Source organism: Cydia splendana, chromosome 20 (genome assembly GCF_910591565.1).
Source record: "Cydia splendana chromosome 20, ilCydSple1.2, whole genome shotgun sequence".
Lineage (NCBI taxonomy): Eukaryota > Metazoa > Arthropoda > Insecta > Lepidoptera > Tortricidae > Cydia > Cydia splendana.
In genome coordinates, this window is record NC_085979.1 from 7,040,819 (window position 1) to 7,067,074 (window position 26,256).

At 39.7% G+C, this 26,256-nt stretch overlaps 1 protein-coding gene across 1 annotated transcript; it reads left to right on the top strand.

Annotated features, from left to right (window-relative positions):
- Nucleotides 1-2,937: 2,937 nt before the first annotated feature.
- LOC134800674 (uncharacterized) lies at nucleotides 2,938-25,616 on the top strand. Its single transcript, XM_063773156.1, has 14 exons — nucleotides 2,938-3,078; nucleotides 5,746-5,938; nucleotides 7,754-7,826; nucleotides 8,418-8,545; nucleotides 13,496-13,567; nucleotides 14,756-14,839; nucleotides 14,956-15,001; nucleotides 15,612-15,772; nucleotides 16,255-16,316; nucleotides 16,982-17,114; nucleotides 18,291-18,400; nucleotides 19,420-19,513; nucleotides 22,485-22,607; nucleotides 25,588-25,616. Exons 1-14 carry the CDS (start codon nucleotides 2,938-2,940, stop codon nucleotides 25,614-25,616), a joined length of 1,449 nt encoding a protein of 482 aa, XP_063629226.1.
- Nucleotides 25,617-26,256: the final 640 nt, after the last annotated feature.

Consider the following 26,256-nt stretch of genomic DNA (forward strand, 5'->3'; position numbering starts at 1 on the left):
TACATGAGACTAAAATATAATAATTGTGTTTGAATGTAATTAAACGTATGATATGTAAAAAAAAATATTACATGTGAAATGTAACACTTTCTTTTTGTAAATTTGATGTCCCCGACCTCTTTTTATAACAAAAAACCGAGCAAACAGGCATTTTTGTGCAGCAGTGTTCACGCGCGCGTCTGGACTCGGTCTAGTGAAAAATCCAAGTGCAACTAGTTTTATTACCCGCGCTAGATTAGATTGACGCGTTAATCTTGTACCTCGGCAGAGGGGAAATAGTGCGAATGCCGCCTCCCTTCCGTGTTGCTCGAAGTGGGTGATGTAAAGATCCGCAATTGTCAAAGAGCCGCGTCCTCCAAAGAGCTGCGGTTTGCCGACCCCTGGAATAGGGGGACGTCGCGTGCGTTTTGTTCTCATCTCCGCCTTTGCAGCAGCTTTTAGAATCTTGGTGTGTAGGAGGTGTGTAGATGGCTGATTAGATCACACAGCTGCTACTTGTAGAGTCTGTGCGGAAAGAGAAGAGTCGTGGGATTTGAGGGCGCGCCAGTGCTATTATGGTATTTATGGTTTTTGCTATGCTGACAACACTGGTCACGTGATTATAGTACGACACTAAAGGTCCTGATACTTGAATCCTTTTTGTTCCGGTTTTTTACCACGGCTTACTAAACGGAGCCTGGTGGTGGTGTCGGCTCATCAACTCAATCCTCTGATTTAGCGCAGGCACTAGTTTTATTTTTAAAACACACTTGTTTTTATGTCTCAGATACTAAAAAGTGACAGTGCGATTGACAAAACTGCTAAAACTAGTTAAGAATCTGCCCAATACAACTGTAATCTTAGTACCAAACAAGAAGAAGAAAGAAGAGTCTCATTTATGTACTGCCTAATCTGTGCAGTCCAACAGTTATTTTAATACAAAATCGGGTAGATCGGGTAGAAATTGGTCAATAGAACTGTAATTTTACTATCTGGGATATATTTCACCCATTATAAACTTGACTTGTAATGTAGTTATGTGTAGGTACATTATTAATAATAAATATGAATATGAATAAAAATAGTGCATAAGTAGGTAGGCCTTATTGGGATATGTACGGTTCTCTCATCTCACGATATTTTACTTCGCCGAAAAGTCACTGCTAAATATGAAATATAATTTCGTAACTAACAGAACCTAGTAAACGAACTTACAAATAAAGAAATATTTTATTAAAAAAAGTTTAATTCTTTGTAATCGAAGTCTGAATTAAAATATTCAATGTCATGTTTGAGCTAGCTTCAGAACAACCAGGGACACACATAGAACTATCTTCATCTGAACTGGATGTGCTTGAATCCGGCACGTAGATTACGAATTCTTGCATATCACCTACTTAGCGGTCTCTTATTCGATATACCGTAGGTACTTTTACACAATCCTGAAAAAAAATTTACATATAAATATGCATAAAATGGGCAGTATCAAGACTATTTGTCAGTTATTTTAAAGATCATGAATAGTCATAGTCATAGTCATAGTTCATAGTATTTTATTCATAAACAATACAGGATTGTGTTTGAAAATACATTTTACACATACACTTATAACTAAACAAAAACAAGTAAATCAACACTTGAGACTAAACAATATCGAACACTTCATCTATAGTATAAAAACACCCTCTCAATAAAAACAGTTTTAATTTGTGTTTAAAGATATTACTTTCTGATATTGTTTTAAGTTCTACAGGAAGTTTGTTAAACAATTTCACGGCCTGGTGTCTTACACAGTGTTCCTCTATTTTTGATGATGGACGGAAATTAACTTTTATATTTTTGGTGCGCGACACTTTACGCAACTCCTGTTCCTCATCAGTTTCAAATTTTGAGCTATGTTTAACGAGATCCGTGAGTAATAAGAGCACATACAGACTAGGCACCGTAAGGATGCCAAGTTTTTCAAAATACTGCCTGCAAGACGTCCTTTGTGGGATGCGAAACATGATTCTAATCGCTCTTTTTTGAGCGATTAGAGCTCTATTGATGTTGTATTGGAAGCTGTTTCCCCATAACATAATACTGTACCTCAACTTGGACTCAATCAGAGCATGATAAACTATTTTAAGATGTTCTATATTAATTTCATCTCTGAGCGTTCTCAGGGCATAGCATGCTGAACTAACTGCGTTCTCAATACCATCCAGCTCTTGTGTCCAGTTTAATTTAGAATGCATATTTATGAAAATTAATATATTTTGAATGAATATACTTACCGATTATGTACCGGAGACAAGTTACTTAGGGGGCTTAATATAGGTAATTATTTAATATTAAATACAACATCAATGCCCGTGAATAGCGGAAACACGTTCCGCGACTTTTTCTAAGTCCATAGTTGGCTTTTAGCCGTTTTCTTCCCGCTGACAAAACCGAACAATGTTAAATATAATTTTCCTTGTGGTTTTATGTACGGTTTTATCGTGTTTTGAAAATATTTTATACATAAAAGTTTATTTACTTTTTACAAGACAGGTGTCAAAGGTTTGATTGCCATATAAAATTTAAAATGTTAGTTCCCGTTTCTGCCACGACTCTTCTCTTTCCGCACAGACTCTACCTACCATAAATTATTCATAAGACAAAAACTTTTTAACAGACCAAGAAAAGTCTGCAACGATGTGTTAGGACCAAGGACTAGGACACGCAGTGCAAGTGTTATTTTAAACGTCAAACTTTTATGAAATTATGACGTATTAATAAATAACACTTGCACTGCGTATGCTATCAAAATCGCTGCAGACTTTTCTTGGTCTAACTTTCATCTCGTATCTGGCCGGCTACAGACTGGCGTTTTGATTTTGACCTCTGACATCTGCCAGTGCAATAAAAATCAAGAAGAACCAATGCTGACACACGTCAGCGATCACCATAACCAAAATTGTATAAAAACACAAAATGAAATCAATCTGGTTCCTCCTATTTTTGACCGTCGTGTTGGCGAGTCAACCCATAGTTCGGAAGGGCGTGGTACCCGTGCTCACCTTGGACCCTAGAAAGAGGGTTCTTGCTGCCAACAAAACTAAGACCAATCTAAAGGTCAGTATATTCTTCAGGTATTTTCCAATTTAGTATAACTCCGACCCTAAGAAATTTCAAAAGCATAGTCTGATTCGACATAAAGCAATCTTTTGACAATTTATTTCCACTTGAGTATTTATTTTCCTCCCTGGATATTAAGCTACATACTTATGGCTACATGCATGCCAAATTCAATACTTTTTCCCATACCATACTTTAAGCTAAAAGCCAGAATTTTCATCTTTGCGACGTCTGTTAGGGCTTGTGCACAAATCACGCGAGGTTCGATAGGGGTAGGGGGGGGTCACAAAAAATCACGATCACGTTGGGGGAGGGGGGTATAAGGAAACCTCACGTGTATTTTTCTACAGTGAACGAAACTAAGAAAAAAAGATCTACCACATGAGTAGATACTTTTTCTCGGTTTCGTTAAACATAAATCTTCACTCTGCACTTCAAAATAGCGAGTCTATTTAACGAAAATAGAAAAATAAACAAGATTTTCTATATACATATCATGTAGGTATATATAATAAAATTGAAAAACCAGAACGGGATAAAAAACGAGGGAAGAAGCGAGATGGCGCCTTACAAATTTCTAAAAAAGTTTTTGACACGTTTCTCGAATACGACGCACATATGATAAGAAAAACCTGTTCAAATCAATTATCTACACATGGGAATAGAACTAGAGCATAAAAACTATCGCTTCCAATGCGTATTTAATTTACAATAAGGAAAATAAAATTTCATAACAATCTTCATTTTACGACATCGGCCATTTCTCGGCAACTCTCGGTTGCTTTCGTTTGGCGGTGCTACAGATTAGACCAAATAATCCGTAAGTTAAAGTAAACTAAATTATGTTTGTCATGTTGGTATACAGGAATTTCTGAGTTTTTTTACACGAAGTAAAATAAAAAGTGCTGTCAACCTCAACCTTAGTCTATAAAGCCCATACGAGTGATTTATGTCATATATGACTTATCATTCTTATCAATCAAAGTAATTACTATATTATTATTATCAATTTGTATTTTGTTGTTTTAATTTTATTTTTGAGAGCGCAGGTATTTGGGACAACAAAATGGGAGACGCCCGAGTGGACGTCCTAGGTACCGCTGAAACGACGTAGTTGCTCAAGACCTGCTCAACCTCGGCCATGGCGACTGGCGAGAGCTATCGCAAGACCGAGAGGACTAGACTACCTATGTTTGTATAAAAAGGCGATTTAAGGGCGGTGGTCGTCCATATTCGTCTTAAGGCGAAAATTAATCTAATGAACGTTTTTGCAACTACAAGTAATAATTTTATCTTGAAACAAGTTTTAAATAAATACGTGTAGATGAAAAAATACAAACTTGCCTTTTATCAAATCATATCATTTTTTGACTAATTTGCGAATTGAGTTATCCAAATAACGGCTACAAATAAGAAATCCCTATCACAGTTTTAAACCATGGCAGGGTTGAATACATAATAATGTCGCTATTTAACTAAACATAAGACGAACTCTTTATTTCATTTACGCGAGCGGAGCTGCGGGCCCGTCTAGTAATACTATGTATCTTAAAATTAGGTCGAATGAAAAAATTTCAAAAATATACACGTGAGGTTGTGTGACGGGAGCGGGGTAGTCAAATATCACCACGGGGGAGGGGGGGTCAAAAAGTAGCCGAAAACACCTCGCGTGATTTGTGCACAACCCCTTATACTCATAGAATACCTAACTAAATTAGTCGGCAAAAAGAGTGTCATAAAATGGCCATTTAACCTTTTGACTGCCAAAATCGTCAACAGACGCGCGCGGCTACAGCCTAATATCAACCTTCATGCATTCCGACAGTGTTCACGATGACGTCATGACGTGCGATAAGTTTACGCCTTGGGGGCTGTCCATAAATTACGTCATCGATTTTTGACGATTTTGGACCCCCCCCCCTATAATCATCCAAAAATCATGCTTCAAATGACCCCCTTTCCTCCTACTTCATGCTACCGTCATCCGATGTCCAGACCCCCCCCCCCCCTAATTTGAAATGACGTAATTTATGAATAGCCCCTTGTCATGAATTAGGTTATCACAAATTTTTTCATGAATTCGCTATCAAAAGAAAATGGCAGCGGTTGCCGTTTAACCCGCTCCACACTCGTGCGTGAATCGCGGCGAGTGTGGAGCGGGTGTGGCCGTGGAGTCGAGTTCGCGGATCTGCGAAATCGACTCCACACTCACGTTCGCGGCTTCGCGCCGCGATTCGCGTACGAGTGTGGAGCGGGCTTTTGGTATGATTATTTCTGGCGTCATAAAAAGTGTGCTTATATACTAGTTTTTGCCCGCGACTTCGTCTGCGTGGAATCAGTAACAGCAGCTAGTGTAAGCATAGCGCCTGAATATAGTGTAATAGCAATCATTCAATTTGAGCATAAGTTTCAATCAGTGATCAGGCAAATCATTAACTCTCTCAATTCCACCCCCCCTTTTCACCCTCTTTAGGGATGATTACCGACATAAAAACTATCATATGTCCTTCCCCGTGACTCAAAATATCTCTATGCCAAATTTCAACTAAATCGGTTCAGCGGTTTAAGCGTGAAGAAGTAACAGACAGACAGACAGACAGACACACACTCGCATGGAGTATGGATTTGTGTCCACCTTTTCTTAGAATCCCTAATCTCTTCCAGTATCTGCCGTTCATAGCGTTGATAGACAAAGAGCACGACACCAGCGAGTACTGGCGCGCCACCGAGCTGCTATCCCTCATACGGAGTCGAGAAGACCTCTTGGACTATACCCGATGCAAGGTCCCCGCCCCCACGGACACCGTGCGGTTTAGCAGTGCTCGGAACGTGCATGCGCTGTGCCGAGGCAGTACTGGTACAAACTAACATATAAGAGCGTTTTTCACATTGTCCGATCCGATATCGGATGTAGGATCGGCATCAGCGTAGTCAGGCCGCGGGGCGCGGCCGGGCGCCGTCTTTAGCGGCCACGCACACTACAACAAGCATTATGCCTACACATACGCAAACAAACAAATATTATAGGTCCGACAGCTGACGGGGGGCTCCGACATGGCTGAATTTATCGGAAGCGCCGCACCGATATCGGATGTCGGAAGGCGCCTATGACAAAAACAGCTGCGGGACAGTGCCATTGACATTAAGTCGGCCTTTTTTCGTTATTTAGAAGTTCTTAGTAATAATGAATTATTAAATGCATAAATAATTACAGAGAAACATATAGGTAGGTATAACTTACATTTTACTTCCTTCCGACATCCGATATCGCATCGGACAATGTGAAAACTCTCTAACGGTGGTAGACATAGATACCGGGTATCTATCTCTCTCTCTCTCTCTCTCTCAGACGTGGACTATTCACGATGCAATTGATGCAAATTTCTCGCCCCCGCGGACCCCGTGCGCTTTATAGTGTAAATAACATTATTTGCGGTATTTGACGTCTGTCACTCACAACAGCAATACTACGTAAAATGTTTTGCACATCGAAATCACAAAGGAAAACATCTGCACTGCGAACGTTTACGTTCTACGTCTTTTTTTTTTTAATTTTAGGGTTGGCCGGACACCACCGTTATGAATCGGTAGTCGTCTAAGTAAATCGATATGAATTTTTCATTTTTCTTTTAATAAAAATAAGGAAAAGGTGGATAATTAACTGTAAATATGGATATATTTATCGTCACTTAACAGACAACAAATTTGACACAGAAATAACATAAATAAACTTTAAAATAGATCCCCAGTTAGTTTCAATTTTGACAATGGGTGCGACCTACTTGGTCGGTGTATTAAATACACCGACCGACCGGTAGCTTGCGGGAAAACCATATAATTCTAGCTTTATTTAAATCTCAAATAAAAATTCATTATACGTCACAATTCGATACCTCAGTCTACGTGCCATCCAATCGTAATCGCTTGCTGTGACAATCGATTTGCGTTAGTTACATCTCTATATACGTCAGTCATAATGTGTCAAATACCGCAAATAATGTTATTTACACTATAGCAGCGCTCGGAACGTGCGCGCGTTGTTACAGAATAAATAATAGTACAACCGTACAGAGAGGAAACTTCCTACAAAACCGAAGTTTGACATCGGGTCAGGGTCGAATCATGCTGTCCCTTTCTAATATATGGCACTATCCCTTTCGGCTATTTAGGGTTGTCAAAATTCAAGCCATTATCTTATCTGTGGTCGTGCACGTCAAGGGACATCAAGTTGTGTCAACCCTAATAATTGCTCGGTGCAATGCTGAGCCGAATGGAGCCGAGTTTGCCCGAAGGCAGGAGTTTCCTACCCCTGGCGCTGTGCCGGGGCACCGGGGCAGTATTGGTGCGTAGGTACTTGGGAGGCAACACGACGAACGTGATTCGCGGTAGGCCCTCGCCCATGGTCTAATAAAACATGGTCTTCTATTCCCAGAGTGACACAGGCCTACGTCACAATAACATGGCCGCTATATATAGCGCTATCGCATATTGTCATATAGCGCTGTCGCATGATGACGTAGGCTTGTGTCAGTTAGGTGACCTAGAAAAGACGGGAATAGAGTACCAGGCGGAGTATATTATTATACCATGCCCTCGCCTACAGCTATGGTAGACAGTATTTTCAAAAGTACGTGTGTGTGCGTTCAAAATTTAATACATTTGTTTTGTGCAGATTTCCAGTTGTGTCCGCAATGCGCCCATTTCAGCAACACTTCAGAATGCGAACTATTCCGGGAATCCTGCAAGTACGATATTATACCTAAATTCATTCATTTTTAAGCAGGTAATACGCAGAATAATTAACTGTAGATATTGAATACAAAATAAACAAAATTACCAGGTGGAATTACCGCACCCTTTCATTGGTATTTGGCGACAGTCCACACTGAAATCGTTAGAAACGTTTGTTTCCTTTATGCTACCGCCACGATCCGTATCGTCATTGGCATCGCCTAATGTCAATGAACGATTGTTAGCTTTCGCTAAGCCGAGCCGTCCAGACAGGACTAACAAAGACCGGCAAAACCTATTCGTTGGTCTGGTTTGCACGCCGCATAACATCACGGCATTTGATCGATCATTGATTAAAATTGCACATTTGTTTTTTGACTTTATTGATAAAGAAGAAGAAGAATTGATATTGAATTTTCAATAATTTGATTTAAACTAACACGATTTTCACTCATAATTTTAAAACGAACACGCCACTCGGGCACGGGACAAGGGATTAAGTCGCGTGTTAGTTTTAAAAGAAGATCTCCTTTAGGTACTAAGTATTTTTGTTACAAAGGCCTATAATTTCCGAACATATTGGAGAAACGTCTCATTATTCTCAGGGAGAAAAGAGTCCCGAAATCGGATTACCCTACATACTGCGACCGAAAGTACGGGAAATGGCGGTCGATCTTCATACCGGCGGACTATTCGCAGTGCCGCTGTTGCGACGAGTGCGTGTTCTATAGAGGTTGGTAGCAACGTTTAACCTTTTCGAAGCCGTGTCAAACACGAAAGCTGTCACTCGGACGCCACGTCACCGAAGTGTCGAAACTGAAATTGAACTTTATGCATATGCGACGTAGGTCTGTGTTGCTCTGTGGTCTGTGACGGATTAATCGGTCTTTGGCGTTGGACCTACGGTGCGGATATATCGGTCATTGGCGTCCAAAAGGTTAACGTAACCGAGAAAAAAAGTATCTACTCATGTGGTATGTATTATTTCTTAGATTCGCTCACTGTAGAAAAATACAAGTGAGGTCTCCTTGTACCCCCCCATATAACCATTCCGGTCGCAGAATCATCAAAGTGGTAACTAAATGTCAGATGTGTCGTAACAGAGTGCACACAATGTGTCTATAATTGTTCCGTAACTAAGTGCCGTCGCCGTGTGTACACTTTTACGTAACAAGGTGTCGACACATTGTGTGCACTTTGCGTGCGGTTTGTGACCAAATCTGACAGCAAATTTGTGACAGCAAATGTCAATATAAAATACCTCTTGAAAACCAAGGTTTGTCAAACTACTATTAGTGTCTCGTGTGCTCGTAATTCTAGTAAGTCATCATGGGCGATGCAAATGATAATAATCGACCAAAACCATATAAACCCCCAACACCCGTCAACCTTTCATGAAATATCTACATCAGTGAAGGTGCTATTAGGCCGTGTTTGGTATCGTTTCCGTATAAATCTGGGGTGCTGAATCCATTTATGGTATCACATTGACACCATTCCACAAAATTAAAAAAAAAATATTTTTAGGGTTCCGTACCTCAAAAGGAAAAAACGGAACCCTTATAGGATCACTCGTGCGTCTGTATGTCTATCCGTCTGTCACAGCCTATTTTCTCGGACACTACTGGACCAATTAAGTTGAAATTTGGTACATATATGTAAATTAGGGACCCAAAGACGGACATGTAACGTAAACAAATTAATTTTATACCCATAAAATGACCATCCCCCCTCCCCTTTATCTCCGAAACTACTAGGTCTTAAATTTTGAAAAAAATACACAAAATAGTTCTTTACCTATAGATGACAGGAAAACCTATTAGAAATGTGCAGTCAAGCGCGAGTCGGACTTAATGTACGGAACCCTTAATACGCGAGTCCGACTCGCACTTGGCCGGTTTTTTTTAAACTCCTCTTGACGCTTAACCGCTGAACCGATTTTGTTGAAATTTGGTATAGAAATACATAGTTTGCGTCCCGGAACAGGACATAGGATAGTTCTTATAACCAAAATCATCTTTTGAAGGTGTGAAAAGTGGCGTGGAAATTTGTACGGGAAATCAATAACCGCTGAACCGATTTATATGAAATTTGGGATGGTCTACATCTTTGATTTAGTTGAAAATTATAAAAAACATGACTTCAAACCTAAACTTAAACAGTATTAACTTCAAGAATTCAATTCTGATTTCCCTCCTACACCACATTTCACACCTTAAAAGGATGATTTTTGAGATAACTTATTATGTCCTGTCTCGGGACTCAAAATATTTGTGTACCAAATTTAAATTAAATCTGTTCAGCAGTTAAGCGTGAAGAGGAGTTTAAAAGAAAGTATTTTAATAAGTTTATGTTTTTACTTCGGAATGGTGTCAATGTGATACCATAACTAAATTTGGTACTGCGAATTTATACGAAAACGATACCAAACATGGCCTCGAAGCTTTACTGATGTAGAAATAAAATTGAGAGCCCTAAATTCTTATTACTTGGCCTAACTTGTGTAGAAGGAAAAGGAAAAATATAAGTCTTCGGCAGGAATATAAGACACAAATATAATTGTTTTGAGTTACTATTTCAATCATCAAACATAAACATACCTTGATTATATTACTCTAGTGAGCGACTCACGGAACTTTTATGACAAAAAAATTTGGACACAATTTAAGAATCACCCAATTGCGTCGAGAAATCATCTGTATTTTTGCTTGTTTCATTACCTCCTAATTGCTTCTTTTTTTGTACTTTGTATTCTGTAGCAATTGGTTAGATCTGAAAATAAAGATAACTTGCGTCGTCACGGATGTCGCTTTATAGGGTTTAAGGAGTGCAGAATTCGAAAATGATGACCATTTTGGAATCCAAGATGGCGGCTACGCATTTTTTCACAAAAGTCGATATGGATGTCGCTTTATAGGTTTTAGGGTGTGCAGAATTCGAAAATGATGACCATTTTGGAAACCAAGATGTCTACCGTACACTTTGTCATAAAGGTCGTCATGACACGTCGACACCCATCTCGACTTTTATGTGTTTGGCTACCATCTGCACGCAAGACATTTCTATTATTTTTACGTACAAAAATGACCCCCTGTCAACTTTCAATCGAGATTTAATCGATAATTTATTCGATTAATATTCAGATTAATTCAATTTCAATATATGTTAGGTCGACTAATTGTATTGTATTGTAGTTCGGGCGATTTTCCGCAACTCGACGTCTTGCGCCTATTTTGCGTGATAGGGGGTGGACTAGTCTTGCCAGCCCAGCTCCTCGAGGAATCCTATCAGACCTTTGATGTTGAGTAGGACCTCGGGGAGGTCACTCGGGGATCCGAGATGTTTTGCCCTGTATGGGGCCAATCCGCTGCATTCCAACACCACGTGAGAGGCTGTTTCTTCTTCCTCCATGCATCCACGGCATAGGGGACTGTCTGTGACACCTGTTATAAAAAGATGTTTGTTAAAAAGTCCATGACCTGTTATGACACTGGTTACCATACTCAGTCGAACCTTTCCTAGTTGAAGGAGCGCCCTTGTGAGCTTACCGTTCATGCTCGGCATGGCTTGCTTGGCCTGTCTGCATCCAGTTTGGTTTAGCCAGTGTTCTGTGTGTAGTTTCCCTGTACGTGCCAGCAGCATTGAGCGTACCTTACTAAACGGTATCGGGAGGATCGGTTCCGGGCCAATCGCCCCCGCACCCGATCCTTGTCTGGCGAGCTCGTCCGCGGCGTCGTTACCTCGGGATCCACTGTGTCCTTTGATCCATTGTAAGGTGATCTTATTGTTCTGACATACCTCCATTAGTCGTTCGTGGCATTCGTGTATAAGTTTGGATGTGACTATATGGCTTTTTAGGGCCATTAAGACTGCTCTACTGTCGGAGAGTATGCGGATGGAGGATCCTACTACCTTCCTTGCAGTGATGGCAGCCGCCGCGTTAATGATGCCCATGCACTCAGCCTGGAATACCGAGTTATGGGCTCCTAGCGGAGTGGTGATTGACATGTTCAGGTCTTCTGAAAAGGTTCCAGAGCCTGATCCGCTGTCTGTTTTGGACCCATCAGTGAAGATTCTCAGCTCCCGGGGATTGAGTCCTTCGTAGTTGTCGTCCTCAAATAATTGTATTTTGTACCTTTTGTCAAAGATGGCTTGTTTGTGAATTCGATCCGTGCCCGCCATGAGCACTGGAAATTCGCTGTATACTTTTTCCAGGCATGCTGTGTGAAGAGCTCCTGTGGTGTTAGACCATATATTGAGGGTTCGTAACCTTACCGCTGAGAGACTGAGAATAGGTCGACTAAATTAATCGTGATAAAAAATTGAGGATTAACTTTTTTTATTCCATTAATTAGTCGAATAAACAGTTAATCGATTAATGCCCATCTCTGACCACGACATGGTTTTGAGAATATCTGAAAACGAATGAACACAAGGAGCCATTTTGCAAATCCAGTAACTTTGTTACTACTTTTGGCAGCGCGTGTCATGTGTCTACATGTGTGTATGGCCACGTCATGAGGCGCCCACCAGACCACATGACGAGAAAGGTGCTAGAGATGAGTGAGAAGCCTAGGGGTCGCGGGAGGCCCAAGATAACATGGATAGGTCTTGTAAAAAAGAACCTTAAAGAAAAAAGAATACCACCAGAGACGACCCAGGACAGACGCTCCTGGCGACGCCATATAAGGAGAGCCGACCCCAAGTAAATGGGATAAGGCTAGGAAGAAGAAGAAGAAGAAGAGAAGAAGTGTCATGTGTCTACACAGAGTCTACACAAAGTCGAAATATTGCGACTACTTTGTGACTGGAATATTTCTCAGCCTTAAACCATATTTTTACATCATAATTAACAAGTTTAGTAGTATGTAAAGCGTTATTTCTGTTATTTAAGTATAGTATACGCATCGAAGTACTAAAAACGCAGCAAATAATATAGTTATGAACACAGGCACGGAGAAGTAAACAATTTAATTGCCGGCTAAACTAAAACAATGTGGTGGCGCGTTGATTATATTACACTTAGTTTATCAAATCACTCGAGCAGTTTAAATCGCCATAGTAATTTAAGTCCTATTGTAATATAAATGCAAACAATAAATACTTACGTCTTGTAATCCGTTTTAGAGATGGCGTATTAATGTCACTTATTTTTATTTAAGTATTTTTCCATCTGACAGTTTCCATTTGACAGGAACAAAATGAACGAACGAACGAATGATTTTGGGATAAAGTAGTCGCAAACTGGTAACAATGTGTGCACACGGCGACGACACTTTGTGTGTAAATATGTATGTGTCGACCCTTCCCCATTTCTGGTAACTGTGTCGACACGGCGACGATTCTGCGACTGGAATTGTGACCGAAACAGACGGTGTCGACACAAGATGTGTCTACACCGTGTCGTAACGGCGACTGAAAATGGTTGTATGGGTTTGGCAATGTACTTACATGTTTATGTTTTCGATTCAGGCCACAAGATGGCAGACCCTCCAACGCGGATGGTCCCTATAGGAAAATTCTATTGATGAAGTTTCATTTCGTAAGATGGCCCCCTCCCCCAACGTGATCTGGCGTGATTTTTTCCTGAACCGCCCTCCTCCCATCGAACCTCGCTTGTCGAATTTTTACTGTCCGAATTTCACTTATCAAACAACTTTTCTAATAAATATATTTTTGACAGAATTAGACGAATCCTGTGTACGTGACGAGTTCGACTTCGATTCGGAGGAGTTTCTCCCAGTGAGCACTATAGGTAAGTTCTCTATCTTTGTATACAAAGTCACGTACCTCATACGTAGTATCTTCTTAGTAGTTTGTCATCATCATCATCATTAGGCTATATTAGTCCACTGCTGGACATAGCCCTAGTTTAGTTTGTGCGTACCTCCCATAGATATAATAACAGAGATACCCTCCAAGCGAGCTGTCAGTGGGACCACTTTTGTTTAGTGTACGATTAACAATGTGGCCCACCTTGCTGTAGCCATGTCGATAAAGTCATATCGATAAACTATCGACATTTCTTGCAATTTAAATTTTACGGTAAGGTTTAACGATACCTAAAATGAACAAAAACGCTTTTATTCTTTATTGTGGTTATCAGATCACAATTTTATAGTCACGCCCCAGCAGGGAACCAAGGGAAAGTTCAGATATTTAATTAAAATACATACATACCTACTAAAATAGGTGTTCCGCAATAATTGAATTATTTTATTATATTATAATATATTCATTATTCATTAGCATTTCAATTATGTTTATGTTTAACGAAGATATTGAAGCTTCAATTAATCGCTATTTCGTTCCGCTGTGTAGCGTTTATCGATATATAACATGATTAAAATCGACTTTTCACATCCCTAAAAGAGCACACATATACGTTTTCACGCACACATACACAACCTGGGTCTACCTAAAAAGGGGACACCTGGATTTGAAGTCCATCTTGTCAACAGTATGGTTGTCCTTTTTTGACAAACGGCATTTTTAAAAGAGCAAGGAGAGCGAAATGATACTAGTTGCTGCGCCGTCAAAGAGAACAGACAGCGTTGGGGCCTTGGTACCTCCAATATTCAGCGCCACCTATTGGACGGAAGAAGAGTTATTTTGACAAGGAGTCTAAGCGCTGACAAACCGAAAAAACCGGCCAAGTTGTATCAAATCGTTCACACTGCTAGACGGCTTTCCCGCATAGACGCTGTGTGAACAACTTTGATAGATGCCATACAAATTTTGCTGTCACTATAGTATTCGATATAAGGCCTGTCCAGACGGGGACAATTTTTCGCCAATCTGATTAAATTGTCCGATCAAATCGTGGTGCGGAAGCATTTTTGAGTTTATATATGTTTTCCGTCCGAGCATAGCTCGGTCTCCCAGATATTGACATTTATTTCGATTCACCATAATAGTGTTATATTTGAATCATAATGTGCAGATTTAAGAGCTGGCTGCAATCCTTACTTGGGGCATCCGGAGCAGGAGTCCCGGGCTCTTCGGTGTGAGAAGACCCTTCGCAGATGTAAGCTAATTGACTTTAAAGCGCACATTTACAGATGTACTGGATAATTATTATATATTTTTAACCTATTGTATATTGAACTCTGGTTTAAAATCTAATGTTTGTTTTCATTTTAGGTGTTCCAATGACGGTTCGAACTCTACCGAAAAGCTCATTTGGTGTGTAAGTACCTAGAGTATCTAAAGCTACTAATTCAGGTATGCTTAAGTTACTTTTGACCTTTTTTTTCTTTATTGCTACATGAATACAGCTACGCGTACAACTCGTACATGTATGTCTTTAAAATTAATTAACCGAATTCATTTAAAAAGGTACCCTACATGACATAAGTTTATTAATTTCCGCTACCTAAAGGTAGTCTGGAAGAGATCGCTAATTAGCAATAAGACCGCCGCCTGTTGTTTAACCTCTTGTACAAATAATACAGGAATGTATTATTTGTATTGTTTTCTGTAATGAGGTGTGCAATAAAGAGTATTTGTATTGTATTGTATTGTATTGTATTGTATTGTATTGTATTGTATTGTAATGTATTGTATTGGATTGTATTGTATTACCCTCGGAAAATGGTTAATGACAATGAGAGCAACGAAACAGACAGTTTGCTGTACTATTCTTATTGCTAGATCAATGCGTCTGGCAGCTGTTCATCGGTGGAGGTCAGAGAACGCAGGCCACCGCAATTATCATGAACCACTTTCCAGAACTAGATCTCCGTCTTTTAGCTTAAAATCGTTCCTAAAACACGTTTCTTTCATATTTGTGTGTCCAGCCACCGAAGCTACCGCTACCAGCCTGTGAGCTCCGACTGTCCCTCCTGCCGCGGCTACACCTGCCCCCCCTCCATGAAACACGAGCCAGACTGCCCCCCGGGCGCGTTTTTGCCCGACAGGGGACAGTGCAACTGTTGCGGCCACTGCAGCGCCTACTTCCGTCAGTATATACTAGCTACAAACACAGGGGCATAGCTACGAGCCTGTGGACTCCGACTGTCCCTCCTGCCGCGGCTACACCTGCCCCCCCTCCGTGAAACACGAGCCAGACTATCCCCCGGGTGCGTTCGTGCCCGACAGGGGGCAGTGCAACTGCTGCGGCCAGTGCAGCGCCTACTTCCGTCAGTATATACCAGCTACAAACATAGGGGCATAGTTACGAGCCTGTGGACTCCGACTGATTTTTTATTTCCCTCGGGAGCAAAGTTTGTTAACCCTCGTATCTTGAGAGTCTCGCAACGCTCAAGATTCCACTTTTCGAACCATATAAAATATAAATGATCTCCTTCAAATTATTTTAAAAGCCCTTTGCCTTTACTCGGACTTCCAAAGATATTAATGACTATTACTGCAAGGGTTCCGTTGCTAAAATAGCAAATCAATTTCTGGGTTCATGTACCTACGCTATGACTTTTTTTACAGAATTGAACCAAAAATGTGCTGAATTCAAAGAGTCCGTTGAAAATGGTGGCAGTGAAATAGAGGTAAGAAAGAACATGCTTTCGTAAGAAATGCATATATATGCTGGGGATTCCTTACTAATTTCTCTTTATATCCCTTTATATTTAGAGGGTAAGCCACAGAGTAAAGACAAAACAAAATGCATGTAAGTATAAGAAATGTATGTTGTGTCTTCTCTTACTATAGTAGACTTTAGGCAGTTTAGTACGTTTGGCCAATAGAGTATTTACCTTAAGGCACAATATTCTTGTATTCTATTCTCGTAGGCGCTGATTAACAGGTTAGCTGCCCACCATACTACAACTACAGTATTGCTCCCACGCCTAATAGACATTTAAGTGAGCCGTTGATCCCACCAGTGATGCTCATGGCAGCCAACGTGTTAAGAACTACTTAACAAAAAGTTGAAACCAGATTGAAACGACTCTTCATCGTCGACCATAGATTTAGTATACCTACCTACCTACTTATTAAAAGATAGAGCACACGGTTTCTATCTCATGTATTTTGACATTTGGGTATTGAAATTGGAGACAGAAACGTTCACGAAGCGCTGGTTCTTTGCAGACTTATCTTGGTCTAACTGTAGTAAAGATGACTAGGTATTACGCTTTCAGTTTAACAAGACTGCGGGCCTTGTCGACGACAAAGACAACTGATCATTTGTCATCTTTGTTGCTCTTTACAGGTGGAAGAGGAACTCTTGGAGCCAGGGTGTGACGACGGGCTGGTCTGCCGGCAGGGGTTCTGCCAGGACATCCACACGGTGCACAGCGCACACAACCGTAAGAGGAGCAGCCAAGAACCAGATGAGCCCTACGGTAGGAGAGTTGAAGACTGTGTTGTGTGTACCAAAATGTCTCTTGGAGCCGGGGTGTGATGGGCTAGTCTGCAGGCGGGGTTCTGCCAGGATATCTACACGGTACACACCGCACACAGCCGCAAGAGGAGCAGCCAAGAACCAGATGAGCCCTACGGTAGGAGAGTTCAAGACTGTGTTGTGTGTAAAGGTCTCTTGGTGCCACGGTGTGATGGGCTGGTCTGCAGGCAGGGGTTCTGCCAGGATATCCACACGGTGCACACGGCACGCAGCCGCAAGAGGAGCAGCCAAGAACCAGATGAGCCCTACGGTAGGAGAGTTGAAGACTGTGTTGTGTGTGAAGGTCTCTTGGAGCCAGGGTCTGCAGGCGGGGTTCTGCCAGGATATCTACACGGTACACATCGCGAACATCCGTAAGATGAATTAGCCAGGAAACAGATGAACCTTACAGTAGGAGAGTTGGAGACTATTGCTGTGTGGGTTCTGATAGTGATGAAGAGCGCAGTAGAGGAGCGGTGAAAGGTGGCGTTTTCATTAGTGCATATTGCGCTCTACTATATACGTATGTGGCAGTGGCACCTTTGGAAAGGAGTAATTAGATGTATCCGACCGCCGGACACTTTGCTATCTACGGTACCGGAAATACCGTAGATCAGAAAAGAGCGCACTCCCATCCTGAATGCCAGCAACGCACTTACAAATCCTCTGGTGTGGTAGGTGTCCTGGGGCGTCGGTAATCGCTTACCATTAAACGATTCGGCTCCTCGTTTGCCTCCTATAACAAAAGGGGGAAATATAGCTGCTTTAAGCGACCGGGAAGTAGCGTGATACATTCATCTGTCCCTCTTTTTTCAGAAAGGGTCATGAAAAGGATAAATCTTATTACCGATTTACGCTTACAGACGTAGTGCATAATTATTTTCCATCGTATTTTCACGGAAACGCACGAACGTGTCTTGCCATTTCAGTCAGTCTCTGTACAAAAAGTAGGTACTGAGATTGACTGAAGTAGCTTGACAAATACGAACGTTTCCGAGAAAATACGGTGGAAAACAATTACGAGGCACTACATTGATGTAAATATAAGGCTGTTTACATCTTATTGGGAACAGGAGAGGGTTTGTATGCTTCCTGTTGGGTTGGGGCCTACATGAAATGCAGCCTAATATTGTTGCAGAGCCCTGCAAACGCGAAATGAAGCTATTCAAGAAGAAATATGGCGAAGATGGACATTTGCACTACGAAGCGCCGCAGTGCACGCCACTGTGGCTTTATGCACCCGTCCAGGTATATCCTCGTAAGGCCCAAGGTCCTACCTATAATACGTCTCCAGTTGGATGACATTTAAATCCTATTGAATTGGAACAGAGGTGCTTTTGCTTTGTTTCCTTCAATTTTCCAACACCGGAAAATCAACTTTATTTCATTTCATTTCATACACTATAGGTTCAAATTTCAGTGACAAATTTTGGATTAATCATTTGTATGGCTGGGCCTTAGAAGGATATTAAGTCTAGACTAAAATATTTTTTGTCTTTATACATGTAACGTCCTACTGCTACGTTCAGAGGGGCTACCGCCAAAACCGAAATTCGCAAATTGCGGGGATCTTTCTCTTTTACTCCAATGAAGGCGTAATTAGAGTGACAGAGAAAAATGCCCGCAATTTGCAAACTTCGATTTTCGCGGTTATAGCCCTGGTCCTCTCATTGTACAGAGTTTAGGCTTTGCCAATTCGGTTAGGGATCTTCACACCTACCTTTGAATTACTCTCAGATGTTAACAGTTTCATCCGAAATAGAAATATAATTTGCTTTCTAAGATAACAGAATTTACAGACTAAACAGCTGTGTCCTGTTTATCAAAAGCTTGTAACTTGTAATACAAGTGGAAGTCCCTTTCTAACAAAAGCTGTCGAAAAGGGACTTCCACTTGTAATACAAGTTACAATTAAGCTTTTGATAAACAGGGCACTGGTCTTCTATATTTTTTACGTTCGCTGATAAAACCAATATTAGTGGCTCCTTGAAATCCCTGAAACTGCGGTCGTTTTCGCGATATATTATATTATTTCTTTACATTAGGTAATTACATATGGCTCTACTTTCCCGCACTAGTACGAGAATAAGCACTTTCCATGCCATAAAACATTAGACGTGCGAATAGGTAATTCGCAATTCGTGTCGATTTAAAACACTCCCTTTGGTCGTATTTTAATTTATCAACACTCGTTGCTAATTTCCTACTTTCCACACTTGTATCGTAAATAACTATGTATTTTATATTTAATTGCCCTGTTTTGTCAGTGTCGTCGTTTCCTGTGCTACTGCGCCATGGAAGACGGAACCCCCATCGAAGGCATCAAGGTACCCAGGGTCGAGGTCTCCAACATGAACTGTGGCAAGTATTAATGTTGCCAAAACAATATAGAAACTGCTGGAGATTAGAGATGCAGTGTATTATTATATTGATTTAAACTAACACGATTTTCACACATACTTTTATAACTAACCCGGGACTTAATCGCGTAAACCTTACGTTTATTTATGGCCGTTTCGAACTAGACGTTACGTTTGTTAGAATATTGTTATTCTATGTACAAATTGTATTACGTATGAAACTGACCTGTTACTCTTTGACGTCCAATGTTGATAATATATTACACTATTTAAACACTTAACACAACATCACGTGAATTTTACTGAAATTGTTATTTATGTGGGTACGATACGAAATCACGGTTGACAAGAGAAACAGTACGTTAACCTACTACTAAGATTTGTAAACTACTTTGAAGTAATTATATTTCGTATTAATATTACTGATTAATAATTATGTATAACGGAGTTTATTGAAAAGATCTTCTAATAGTTTTATTCTGCATAATTCGATAATTGGACGAGGTACATGAGAAACTACTTCTGTGACGTCACTTATCGAATGACAGGTGGCATGATCAACCAGTTGCCAGGTAGAAATGGGTATAAGAGACCGGCCGATCCATTATTGATCATTCTTCATTCTGCTTTGAGCATTCTGCATTCTGCTTTGCCCTGCAGCACTGAGTTAATCATCGCCAAAGGAATATTGAAAGTTAAGTAAATACTATGTTGGTAATTATTGTAATAATTATGTACTTACTTGATTAATTAGATAGATTAATTAATTAAATCATCTTTTACTGAATTATAAACTAATAGTGATTGTGTTTATAAGTTGTTGATGATAATGTTAATAAATTGGAATATTTACTTGAATAAAACAGTTTTATTTTCAATTACATCAGTTTATTATTTTATTTATCTTACTTAAAACTTAAATAGTATCCAGTTATTGATTAAGCAGTTTAACATAATTATGAATCAAAGTAAATAAATAACTTCCTGACAAGTTTTGCTTTGAAAGTAATTATCGACTATCAATTTTGTGTTTGTAATATATTTAATATTTTAAAAATTTATTCATTTATCTAACATCAGAAGTGGGATTGTATCCAGCTACACTACATATATACTTTTATAATTTCAGACGAATATGGAACCTGTGGCTTTTCACAGCAGCACGGATGCGGATTCTTCTGAAAGCTGTCTCCGGTGCTCGCAGAAGAGACAAGGACATCGCTTTGCCCACCTTTAACCCGCTACAAGCGACAGTGGAGCAGAGTCCTGGTGTACCACGAAGCTATGGTCAAGTAGAAAGATGTGTAGCAACTGTAATTAATATGTTTAACACAATGTGCAATGATTCGTCAGATTGGCCGAACGATCTTTATGTTATGTAGGTAAATATATAATATATGTTACTCTATATTCGAATAGTGATCATGCAAGGATTATACGTATAATTAATATTTATTGGTCAAAATCACTTGAAAGTGATTGATTAAAGTTATTCAATGATTGAATATTTTTTTATTGGATTTGTAGCGATGTAGTTGAACACTTTCGCTGGTCGGCCTTTCATTTGGTGTTTTTCTGTCTCACTAGCAGCGAGTGAATGAGATTGACATGTCGAGATGATTGGCAAAGTGTTGGGTTAGTTAAAGCACTCCGCTGGTCGGCCATTTGTTTGGTGTTTGTTCATTTCATTAGCAGCGGGTGAATGGGACAAACATGTCTAGATATCTGGCAAGTGGTCAAAGTTAATATTATTTTAATCAATCACTATCCTATGATTATGCTATGGTGTTTTTTTTATTATTATTAAGATTATTGATTAATTGTGTACTTCGAGAACGAAGTACACGTCAGTATGGCCGTGTTAGAATATTGTTATTCTATGTACAAATTGTATTACGTATGAAACTGACCTGTTACTCTTTGACGTCCAATGTTGATAATATATTACACTATTTAAACACTTAACACAACATCACGTGAATTTTACTGAAATTGTTATTTATGTGGGTACGATACGAAATCACGGTTGACAAGAGAAACAGTACGTTAACCTACTACTAAGATTTGTAAACTACTTTGAAGTAATTATATTTCGTATTAATATTACTGATTAATAATTATGTATAACGGAGTTTATTGAAAAGATCTTCTAATAGTTTTATTCTGCATAATTCGATAATTGGACGAGGTACATGAGAAACTACTTCTGTGACGTCACTTATCGAATGACAGGTGGCATGATCAACCAGTTGCCAGGTAGAAATGGGTATAAGAGACCGGCCGATCCATTATTGATCATTCTTCATTCTGCTTTGAGCATTCTGCATTCTGCTTTGCCCTGCAGCACTGAGTTAATCATCGCCAAAGGAATATTGAAAGTTAAGTAAATACTATGTTGGTAATTATTGTAATAATTATGTACTTACTTGATTAATTAGATAGATTAATTAATTAAATCATCTTTTACTGAATTATAAACTAATAGTGATTGTGTTTATAAGTTGTTGATGATAATGTTAATAAATTGGAATATTTACTTGAATAAAACAGTTTTATTTTCAATTACATCAGTTTATTATTTTATTTATCTTACTTAAAACTTAAATAGTATCCAGTTAATGATTAAGCAGTTTAACATAATTATGAATCAAAGTAAATAAATAACTTCCTGACAAGTTTTGCTTTGAAAGTAATTATCGACAATCAATTTTGTGTTTGTAATATATTTAATATTTTAAAAATTTATTCATTTATCTAACACGTTCGTGGTAACAGGCAGACTGGCGAGGAATCGTATCAACATCTTCTTGGTGCGCGGGTTTTGCGAACTACCCGCACTTGATCTTGATTATTCACTTGTACACTTTGCCTACACACAACACTCATCCGATGGTATGTGACGTAAATTTTACGCGATTAAGTCCCGTGTTAGTGCATAATTATTGTTAATTATTAAAAAAAAAATCGTGCAGATTGTGCTCGAGAACGGTGCCGCCTAGACACGAACGTGGAATGCGACGGCTTCGGCAACTACAAGGAGGCCATGTTCACCCCGCACGTCGACGAGTGGAGCGACGCTGACAACGACGACGACAGTAAGTCATCTTCCTCGCGTTATTGCACCATCCAACTAACCCGGGGCACAGAATAAATAATAGTACTAAGTTCAGAAGACTCACTCTCTAACAAAACGCGTCTGTTACGATCAGTATAGATATGGCCGCTAGGTGGCGACAGCGCCACGCGCGGCTTATGGCTTTCCCCAAAATTGGGGCGGAACGGATGTACTTTTAGCTACCTGTAGCAAAGCGACGAAATCGCGGAGTGAGCCACGCCTGCCCGGGGTCAACCGGTTAAACCGTTAACCCAGCTTCAAAAAGTACTGGTAACCTTGGAAACTTGCCAGGGTTAAGCCGATCCCTAAATCAAGTAGGATTGAAGTATATAAGGATCTACGGCCAATAAGTATTCTCCCTGTACTCTCTAAAGTTATAGAAAGAATTGTATGCGAGCAACTATCCAAGTACCTGGAGGAAAATAACCTACTACCACACATACAATCAGGTTTCCGCAGTAAATATGGAACGGCTACAGCTATGGCAAAGGCCACAGATGACATTATTGCTGCGTCTGATAAGGGAATGGGTTCTATTCTGGTGTTATTGGACTTCTCGCGAGCTTTCGACTGCCTCAACCCAACATTACTCATATCTAAGATGGCATATTATGGCGTATCTCCATCGTCCTGCAAATGGTTCCAATCATTTCTCACGGGCCGTAAGCAATATATTGAAATAGAGGGAGATCAAGGAGAGGTGATGAGATCAAAAACGCGCGTAATCGACCGTGGCACTCCCCAGGGATCAATTTTAAGCCCATTACTTTTTATTTTGTATACAGCCGATTTAATAAAAAATGAAGACTTGGAAACAGTAGCTGACTGGTCGCATAAAAACAATCTCGTTTTAAATCCTACTAAATCGCAGTTTCTAGTAGTGGGGAACAAATGGCAATGTTTAAAAATCAAGGAACAAAGTCCGAAGATTGCAATCGGAACCGAAACAATACCTCGTGTGGAGAAAGCACAGAATTTAGGCTTAGTAATGGATGGACAGCTTCGGTACATAGAGCACGTTAACTTAAAAATTAGAAATGCTTTCTATCGGCTTAAAATACTATATGGGATTCGTAAGTTGTATCTTTCAATAAAAGTCAGGGAAATTCTGGTTGAATCTCTAATACTTTTCCAATTCAATTACGCGGACATAGTATATGGGCCGAGACTCCTGGTACAGACGAAAAAGTCCATACAGCGTGTACAAAATGCGTGTGTTCGATTTTGCTACGAAGTTCCCAAAAGAGCGCATATCACCCCGTTCTTAAACGAAAGAAAGCAGCTAAATATGGACAACAGGAGAAAATTGCACCTAGCCTGCGCGGTTCGGAAAGTATTGGAGTTTCAGAGACCTTGCTAATACCTGTTTGAAAAACTAAAATGGGTCAATGATACACGCAGCAAATCGCTAAGGAGATGCACGAAACTTGCGATACCTACACACAAGACGACATTCTTTAAAGGGAGCTTTAAATTTGTTGCTGCAAAGATTTGGAATGACCTGCCGCCACCTATACGTGAACCGATGGGACTGTTAAAATATAGGCGGTTAGTCAAAATATATTTACTTGACATGCAGAGCAAATTTTTTTCTCCCTCCTAAAGACACGAAACCACACTGACACAGACACACACAACACACACACAGACACACGCACGACAAGTTTTATATATATATATATTTTATTCGTTTCTACTCTTGTTGATTTTATTATAATTGTTAAGCCTAGCAAAGCACGGTAATTTGTTAAACTGCGGCCGACCGATCTCAAGGGTCCAGTCTGAAAACCAGCGCTAGGCCCTCTGCTTGGAGTCCTTGGCATATGCTGAGATTGGAGCCCATTGCCCAATCATTCGTATAATATTGTAATTACCTATCTTTCTAATTAATTTGTACCTATTTTAGTATTTAAGTTTTATATATTGTACTTAGTTGATAAGGTATTTTTTGTGGCAATAAATATTTTTCTGATTCTGATTCTGATTCTGTAACTCCAGGTTTAACCGGTTGACCCCGGGTTAGTGGAATGGTGCTAGTGGCGCTTAGTCATCTTCCTCGCGTTATCCCTAATGTTGGTAGGAACTCGAGTCCTTTGAGTCTGAGTTTGAAGAAATCAGCTCGATTTTACGAGACTCTGCGCTTTAAAAAAATCTGAGTATTTTAAGACCCGAGTCGAGTCCTTTATTGAGTCTTTTTTAAGAGCAACTGAAAAGGACTCGAGCCTCCGAATAAAGACTCAGTGAACAATTTTATAGGTTTTACGTAAATAACAGTAAAGATATTAGGTGTTATTGTATGATTTATGTATGTACGTACCTGTAAAATATACATAAAAACAATGCATTTCGAAATAGTTTGTAAAAAAATGGAGAGTTCTTTGAAAAGAACTCGAGTCTCTACAAGAGACTCGGGTCTCTATCAAGTTGATAACAACTCGAGTTTAGTCAAAAGTTTAGTCTGAAAAACTGAGTCGAGTCGTGAAGCAGGGCACTCGAAGGACTCGAGTCCTACCCATCACTATAGCTATCCCAGCTTTTTGCCACGGCTCATAGGAGCCTGGGGTCCGCTTGGCAACTAATCGCGAGAATTGACGTAGGACTAGTTTTTACGAAAGCGACTGCCATTCGACCTTCCAACCCAGAGGGGAAACTAGACCTTGTTGGGATTAGCTCGGTTTCCTCGCGATTTTTCCCTTCACCGAAAATCGACTGGTAAATATCAAATGATATTTCGTATATAAGTTCCGAAGTACTAATTGGTACGAGCCGGCGTTTGAACCCGCGACCTTAGGATTGAAAGTCGCACGCTTTTACGCGTTCCCGACAGACAGACAGACAGACGGACGGACGGACGGACAACAAAGTGATCCTATTAAGGGTTCCGATTTTTCCTTTTGAGTTACGGAACCCTAAAAGTAAAAAGAATAATTAAATTACTAATATTACCTCTATTGTTATAGATGAAGACACTTCAGCAAAAGCAGATTGACAATGACACTGCGGTTGGTATCAAACTTGTAAATGTAAGTGATGAAGACGAGCATGTTATTTAGATTGTGCCACCATACAAATTGAAAATGTTGTTTAGATATATTTTTATTGATAAATTTATTAAATACTAAAACCATTTAATATTTGCGTTTATTTCGTTAATTTAATTTATTTATTTTATATTTTCACAAAAAAATGGTAAATTTAATAACTTTTGGGTTATTTAGACTCAGAAAATCACGAGAACTATTGAATGAGACAAAGAAAAAAAGTGTCCCCAGTTTTTCATACAAATTTTGGGTGTCAGTTTTGTAACGGTCCTTATAAAATGTTTGTGAAAATGCGTTACAAACTGACTTTTTTTGGGACACATTTTTTTCTTTTTAAATCGATAGTCCTCGTGATTCTGAGTAGAAATAACCCAAAAGTTGATGGATTTTCTAAAAAAGTAAATGGTGAGTAGGTAGGTAAGTGAAAATGCCCATTATGCACATTCGGCATAAAAGGTAGGTCTTCTTCTTTGTCGTATCGCTCTTGACGGTCGTGGTCACGTTGAGGCGTTCGCATCGGTAGTTAGTTTTTCCACTTTGTTTGAATAAGTTGCTAAGTTACCAATACCAATCATTTATTCTCATATT

Coding starts and splice junctions, on each gene's coding strand:
- LOC134800674 (XM_063773156.1), top strand. CDS start 2,938: ATGAAATCAATCTGGTTCCTCCTATTTTTGACCGTCGTGTTGGCGAGT. Junction 5,939..7,753: donor GCTGTGCCGAGGCAGTACTG/GTACAAACTAAC, acceptor TGTTTTGTGCAG/ATTTCCAGTTGTGTCCGCAA. Junction 7,827..8,417: donor CTATTCCGGGAATCCTGCAA/GTACGATATTAT, acceptor CATTATTCTCAG/GGAGAAAAGAGTCCCGAAAT.